Source organism: Bombina bombina, chromosome 1 (genome assembly GCF_027579735.1).
Source record: "Bombina bombina isolate aBomBom1 chromosome 1, aBomBom1.pri, whole genome shotgun sequence".
Taxonomy (NCBI): Eukaryota; Metazoa; Chordata; class Amphibia; order Anura; family Bombinatoridae; genus Bombina; species Bombina bombina.
This window is the reverse complement of record NC_069499.1, coordinates 1,091,658,978-1,091,667,030: the sequence shown is the minus strand read 5'-3', so window position 1 is coordinate 1,091,667,030 and position 8,053 is coordinate 1,091,658,978. Positions and strand designations below refer to the sequence as shown.

At 37.1% G+C, this 8,053-nt stretch overlaps 1 protein-coding gene across 1 annotated transcript; it reads left to right on the top strand.

The window, feature by feature from the left end:
- Window positions 1-6,244: 6,244 nt before the first annotated feature.
- LOC128641180 (putative nuclease HARBI1) lies at window positions 6,245-7,326 on the top strand. Its single transcript, XM_053693747.1, has 3 exons — window positions 6,245-6,261; window positions 6,839-7,140; window positions 7,230-7,326. Exons 2-3 carry the CDS (start codon window positions 6,900-6,902, stop codon window positions 7,232-7,234), a joined length of 246 nt encoding a protein of 81 aa, XP_053549722.1. The 5' UTR covers window positions 6,245-6,261; window positions 6,839-6,899; the 3' UTR covers window positions 7,235-7,326.
- The last annotated feature ends 727 nt before the right edge of the window (window positions 7,327-8,053 follow it).

The window sequence follows — 8,053 nt, the reverse complement described above, 5'->3', positions numbered from 1 at the left end:
GTGCACAGTGACTATCCAAAACTGCGCATGTACAGCGTTCTCTGACTCGCATCAATGCGTATGCGTTGAAGAAGTTCATTGCAGAGTTCAGCGCATGCGTCATTCGTCCACAATATGTTACCTAACAGTGCTTAAATAAAATTCAGTGCGCATGCGCGAAACGGGGCCGCGCTCGCTTTGCCGAAGCAAACAGAGATACTGGCGCATGCGCATACTGTCACAGTAGCTGCTGACGTCAATTGACGGCCGCCTAATGGCCAAAAAGTCAATTGGCTAGCGAAAAAACGTGATCAGACTTTAACAACAACAAAAAAACGGGGTTGATTTACTGATAGCGAAATTACAAAAAAGGAATTGATATATCTAAGGAACGATGTAGAAGTAAAAGTATTGATGAATGAAACTGCCATTTATTTTTTGAGATAAACACAACATTTCATTAGAACTGATCAAAGTTAACCTTCACTTTAATTGTAGTAATTTTATTTAGATTTATTTAAATTATATTTAAGTTACTGGGGGTTAGGGTTAGGGTTAGACTTAGGTTTAGGGGTTAATAACTTTATTATAGTGGCGGCGACGTTGGGGGCGGCAGATTAGGGGTTAATAAGTGTAGTTAGGTTACAGCGACATTGGGGGCGGCAGATTAGGGGTTAATAAATATAATGTAGGTGTCGGCGATGTTGGGGGCATCAGATTAGGGGTTCAAAAGTATAATGTAGGTGGCTGCGGTGTCCGGAGCGGCAGATTAGGGGTTAATAATATTATGCAGGTGTTGGCGATGTCGGGGGCGGCAGATTAGGGGTTAATAAGTGTAAGATTAGGGGTGTTTAGACTCAGGGTTCATGTTAGGGTGTTAGGTGTAAAAGTAAATTTTCTTTCCCCATAGGAATCAATGGGGCTGTGTTAAGAGCTGAACGCTGCTTTTTTGCAGGTGTTAGGGTTTTTTTCAGCCGGCTCTGCCCCATTGATTCCTATGGGGAAATCGTGCACGAGCGCGTTTAGCCAGCTCACCGCTACCGTAAGCAGCGCTGGTATTGAGGTGAGATGCTCTTTGCTCACTTTTCTGCGGCTAATGCCGGGTTTAAAAAAAACCTGTAATACCAGTGTTGTCTGTAGGTGAGCGGTGAGCATAAACTGCTCATTAGCACCGCACAGCCTTACCGACAAAACTCGTAATCTAGCCGAATGATTCTTGTACCCGGTTGCAACTTTGCCTTGATTGTAAATAGGTCTCCCAAAGATTATTTTTATATACTTAGATCTTTCAAAAGTTTTTTAACACTATGACAATCTTAAATAAAAATGTGGAACTTGTGGAAAAAATAATATCACAAAGGCTCTTGTGTCTTCATTATTTCGTATGGTTCTTAGAGACAATCTGTTAAAACCTCATATAAAATACTGATATGCTAGAAAAATTGATAAGAAATATTGTTTAATTTACTTTGGTATATAAAAAAGGGCCCTTATTCTATATATACTTATAAAATTAAAAAATTAAAACGTGTATAATTTCACAAGTTGGAAAACATATATTATATGTCCAAATCTGAGAAATGCATCTGAAAAATGTATGTGTATACACACATCTCCAATCTCTGAACATATTTGGGTTTCAAAACATATAAAAATACTGCAGTATTTTCTTAAAGTTAAAAGTTACGAAATAAGCCACCTGAGAGTTAAATTTGGGTTAAAATGTCCCGGAGCGTGTTCCAAATAATTTCGTTAGCCACTTTAGGGTAATCGAACAGTCTTGCGTAAAAACTTTTTATTTAGGTGATGTGGGATGGGGTTTTTAATGTACCGGTCTTACCGTTACTATTACTCAAAACAAATCACCCTCTGTATGGCGGTCTTTCGATCCGATTGGAAAAGCCAATAGAATGCGAGCTCAATCATATTGGCTGATTGGATCAGCCAATAGGATTGAGCTTTAATCCTGTTGGCTGATCCAGTCAGCCAATATGATTGAGCTCGTATTCTATTGGCTATTCCAATCAGCCAATAGAATGTGAACTCAATCCTATTGACTGATTGGATCAGCCAATAGGATTAAAGTTCAATCCTATTGGCTAATTGGATCAGCCAATAGGATTTTTCCCCTTTAATTCCTATTGGCTGATAGAATTCTATCAGCCAATCGTAATGTAAGGGACGCCATCTTGGATTACGTCACTTAAAGGGAACTTCATTTTACAGCGACGATCGGAAGAAGAGGATGTTCCACGCCGGATGTCTTGAAGATGGAACAACCCGCATTGGATGGATGAAGATAGAAGATGCCGTCTGGATGAAGACTTCTGCAGATTAGGGGTTAATAATATTTAAGTAGTATTTGTGATGCCGGAGGGCAGCAGTTTAGGGGTTAATAGGTTTATTATAGTGGCGACAATGGCCTCGCTTCCATTGAGTCGTAATTCAGTTTGCGTGCACTCGCAAACCGTTAAATATGCTGTCGAAAGCAATAGCGTTTAACGACTGTTTCCAATGGCGCGTTATACCTCTATATCGGCTTCCGGACTTCGGCTGCCGAAAAGATTTTCGCGTCCCATAGAAAGTAATAGAAGCCGTTAATCGATAAATTATACCAGGTTTCCATTGAAAGCGCTAACCGTTAATACACTGTCGGAGGCTGTCGATACATTGAGAAATATTACCCCCAGCTCAACTAGGTGTAAAGGAGGAATAAAGAGCTTTTTGAGGCCTGTTTCTCATTGAAATTGCAAATCACAAAAAAATTATGAGTGTTTCAATGTACAAATAACATTATATATGCTACATTTATTGGTCCTATGTATAGGATTATTTGCACCCATGTTGTCATAGAAATTGTATGTGCATATAAAAATATATGCAAGCACCACAATTATGGAACGACCTCCCGCACACTTTTAAACCTTCCCCATGCCTAATATCCTTTAAGAGATCCCTCTCTACATATCTAAAAAAAAACATGAATGCACCTGTCATTGTTGATTATATATTTCCTACCGGTTCTATGTTAAATTTTTGTGCATATATCGTGTATTATTATTGTTTTTTATTTTATTGTACCTATTGTGTCAATGCAATGTTTTGTGTACCCAGGACGTACTTGAAAACGAGAGAAATCTCAATGTATCCTTCCTGGTAAAATATTTTATAAATAAATAAAATATCTACCAATTCAAAATGAAACCTTTGCCCAGGGATGCTATATATAATCTCAATACATATAGAAATATAATTTTATCTAATAATAATCTTCTCCTACATGTATATATGTATGATAATTGTATATATATATTTGACCTATATAAATCATATAATTTTAATAATTACTTTTAACTGTTATGATAAAGGCTGATATATTTAAATTGAAAAATATAATAATTACATTCAGTGTCTTTGAATTTCCGATATGTAACTACATATATGTTGAAATTATAGTTCATATCAAAAATAAAAGTCATGAGTAAGTATATACTTTCAAACTGTTCATTAAATTAAGGATTAGATGAGATGAAGATAAGCCCTCCCCCCATGTTATTCATTGCAATCACCAGTTTCACATATGTTAACAAGCAACACACAGCTATAAAAAAAACACCACACCTAGCCTAACCTCAGAACAGATATTTCAAAATGCAGGGTGAGAGAGAAGCTGACAATGCTGAAGTTAGACAGCGTAGGCCTGACATCCCCAGAGTGAGGCTGGATATAGAAACCCTGAATGAGCAGCAGGTGTTTGAAAGTTTCAGGCTCAACAGGGAGAAAATATATCAGTTATATGCCCTGTTGCAAGATAGGCTGGAAAGCCAGGGCTATTCAAGCAGGGCTGTCCCTGGAATGACCAAACTACTAGGGGCACTTCATTTTTTGGCTTCTGGATCCTTTCAGGTGACAGGGGGCATTGTAACTGGGGTGCATAAGTCCACTCTTTCTAAGCATCTTTCAAAAGTTATTGATGGACTTTATGATAATTGCAGAAAATTTATTTTTTTCCCCACATCACCCAGAGGTTGGCGTGATGTTAAGAGGGACTTTTTTCTTTTAGGTGGCATACCCAATGTCCTTGGGGCCATTGACTGCACTCATATTGCCCTAAGACCCCCTGTGCGCAGGGAGATAATATTTAGAAATAGGAAACACTTCCACTCCTTAAATGTGCAGATTATATGTGATGCAAACATGCGCATATTAAATGTCGTGGCAGGGTTCCCAGGAAGTAGCCATGATGCCTACATCCTCAGGAATTCTGGTGTGTGGAGATTGTTTGAGACAAATCAAATGCCTGAAGGACATCTCCTCGGTAAGTGTTTATGTATATATTATGATGCCTTCATGTGTTCAATATTTTGACATTTTATTTTTTCATTGCTTTATAATCCTTTATGTATGTGTCTAAGGGGGTGAAATTGATTAAATAAATAAATTGTTAATCATTTAAAAGATATATACAGGGAGTGCAGAATTATTAGGCAAATGAGTATTACGACCACATCATCCTCTTTATGCATGTTGTCTTACTCCAAGCTGTATAGGCTCGAAAGCCTACTACCAATTAAGCATATTAGGTGATGTGCATCTCTGTAATGAGAAGGGGTGTGGTCTAATGACATCAACACCCTATATCAGGTGTGCATAATTATTAGGCAACTTCCTTTCCTTTGGCAAAATGGGTCAAAAGAAGGACTTGACAGGCTCAGAAAAGTCAAAAATAGTGAGATATCTTGCAGAGGGATGCAGCACTCTTAAAATTGCAAAGCTTCTGAAGCGTGATCATCGAACAATCAAGCGTTTCATTCAAAATAGTCAACAGGGTGGCAAGAAGCGTGTGGAAAAACCAAGGCGCAAAATAACTGCCCATGAACTGAGAAAAGTCAAGCGTGCAGCTGCCAAGATGCCACTTGCCACCAGTTTGGCCATATTTCAGAGCTGCAACATCACTGGAGTGCCCAAAAGCACAAGGTGTGCAATACTCAGAGACATGGCCAAGGTAAGAAAGGCTGAAAGACGACCACCACTGAACAAGACACAAAAGCTGAAACGTCAAGACTGGGCCAAGAAATATCTCAAGACTGATTTTTCTAAGGTTTTATGGACTGATGAAATGAGAGTGAGTCTTGATGGGCCAGATGGATGGGCCCGTGGCTGGATTGGTAAAGGGCAGAGAGCTCCAGTCCGACTCAGACGCCAGCAAGGTGGAGGTGGAGTACTGGTTTGGGCTGGTATCATCAAAGATGAGCTTGTGCGGCCTTTTCGGGTTGAGGATGGAGTCAAGCTCAACTCCCAGTCCTACTGCCAGTTTCTGGAAGACACCTTCTTAAAGCAGTGGTACAGGAAGAAGTCTGCATCCTTCAAGAAAAACATGATTTTCATGCAGGACAATGCTCCATCACACGCGTCCAAGTACTCCACAGCGTGGCTGGCAAGAAAGGGTATAAAAGAAGAAAAATCTAATGACATGGCCTCCTTGTTCACCTGATCTGAACCCCATTGAGAACCTGTGGTCCATCATCAAATGTGAGATTTACAAGGAGGGAAAACAGTACACCTCTCTGAACAGTGTCTGGGAGGCTGTGGTTGCTGCTGCACGCAATGCTGATGGTGAACAGATCAAAACACTGACAGAATCCATGGATGGCAGGCTTTTGAGTGTCCTTGCAAAGAAAGGTGGCTATATTGGTCACTGATTTGTTTTTGTTTTGTTTTTTAATGTCAGAAATGTATATTTGTGAATGTTGAGATGTTATATTGGTTTCACTGGTATAAATAAATAATTGAAATGGGTATATATTTGTTTTTTGTTACGTTGCCTAATAATTATGCACAGTAATAGTCACCTGCACACACAGATATCCCCCTAAAATAGCTATAACTAAAAACAAACTAAAAACTACTTCCAAAACTATTCAGCTTTGATATTAATGAGTTTTTTGGGTTCATTGAGAACATGGTTGTTGTTCAATAATAAAATTAATCCTCAAAAATACAACTTGCCTAATAATTCTGCACTCCCTGTATTAACTATGTCATAGTAAGACATATGCATAACATTATTTTATGTCATACATTGCTTTATGGAAAGATGTGTGTTTATCTATCTATCTATCTATCTATCTATCTATCTATCTATCTATCTATCTATCTATATCTATATATATATACTGTATATCTATGCATTCATATTTTAGCAGATTCTGCATATCCTCTTAAAAAATGGATTTGGACACCATTGAAAGAGAACCAGGTTGTTGGGCCTGCTGAATTAAGGTAAAATATATATTTATTTTCTGCTCTTGTGTGTCAGAAATATTGATTGTGCCTTGCAAAATGCTCACTATAATCTGTAGAAAAGTAGGACCAGTACACACTTCATAGGAATGTCCCTTTAAATCACTCTTGGGTGAATGTAGGTGCAAACCTGGAGGACCTCCTTTTCCAAAGTCCCAGTAAATGTAATGAAATAGAACACACAGGTAGCACTCTATGTGGAGCAACAGCACCTTTATTGAGCAACGTTTCGGGGCTCCTGCCCCTTTATTAAGCTATATATCTGTGTTTGTGCACATACATTTGTTGCTTGATTATCTCGTGTGTGTGTGTATATATCACTATCACAGACATAACAATGTTGTACTGAGTGCCTTTAAAGGGACAGTCAAAATACAAATCATCTATTATCAGTGAAGCATTTATAAATCTCTCTGCTTGAATATAAATATATTTATATATATATAAAAAGGTTTAACGATTTATAAGATCAAACCAGGAATGTAGTTAGCTCATTAGTATTTGATTTGTCTTCACATTATATATTATAATCATATTTCTTGTTCTTTTAATACAGATATAATGAAGCACATATCCGAACACGTGCTATAGTAGAACGACTGTTTGGTGTTCTAAAAATGCGCTTTCGCTGCCTGGACAGATCAGGGGGGGATCTCCAATTCAGTCCGGAAAAAGCTATTAAAATCATAGTGGCATGTTGCTGTCTACACAACATGGCACAGGAGCATGGGATGTTGAACGACTTACTTCCAACACCACAGCCCCCAGGTGAAATCTTTGAGCCTGATGTAATTAATCATCCCCAACCCCTCAATGCCCATTTGGAGAGATCTGCAACTATTCAAGATTTCTTTTCAGGTATTTTTATAGTATTGTAATGAGACCTTTTAGTTATTTATGATTATGTTTTTTAATAATACACATTTGTTTCTTTTAATGTTTTACAGATTGAAGATTCTCAGAAATGGAATACCACTCCCCTCCCTCTCTCCTCATCCCTATATTTACCACATTTTCCCTAAATAAATGTATACTTTACTCAAATATAGTCATGGTGAATGTTTCTTTATTTCCAGCTATGTACTAATCAATGCATTCATCTTATGATTTATGTATAACATAATTATCTAAAATATCATTTTAATTATATTCCAAATATTACTTTGTTCTCTTGGTATAATTATTTAAAGAGCAGCTATGCACTCCTGGTTAATAAAAATGAGTACATGGGTGAACCAATGACAGACAGGATATATACTGTATGTTGGCAACAATAAACAGCTCCAACATAGGTTCTATGCTGCTCCTGATCTTACCTAAATAAAACTATAATCAAAGGATACTAAGAATATTAAGAAATATAAAGAATATAAATATATTAGATTTGCTTTTAAATATATATGTTTTAGCAAAATAATGGAATTTATGTCACTTTAAAAAAAAAAAGGAAGAGTGTGTTCACAATAAAACATTAATGAACCAGATAAATCATTCAATTCCAATCAACTTACATATGTACTCATAATCAATTTAATTTTTTATGTTTCTTATTTCAATCATGTATTTAAGTTTAGGAGCCATTCCATTTAATGTTCATCACCTGTGGTGCACTTGCTGATTGTTGCCTACATTTAGACAACAATCATCAAGCGCTCCCCATGTGCAGATTCAAAATGGGTAGATTCCTAAGCTAACATTCCTGTTTTAGTAAATTACAGATGATAATGAAGTTAAATAGATTATAGGATTACATATTTAAGTATATAAATAC

Bases quoted from the DNA above. Each gene is read 5' to 3' on its own strand.
- LOC128641180 (XM_053693747.1), top strand. From the start codon at position 6,900: ATGCGCTTTCGCTGCCTGGACAGATCAGGGGGGGATCTCCAATTCAGT.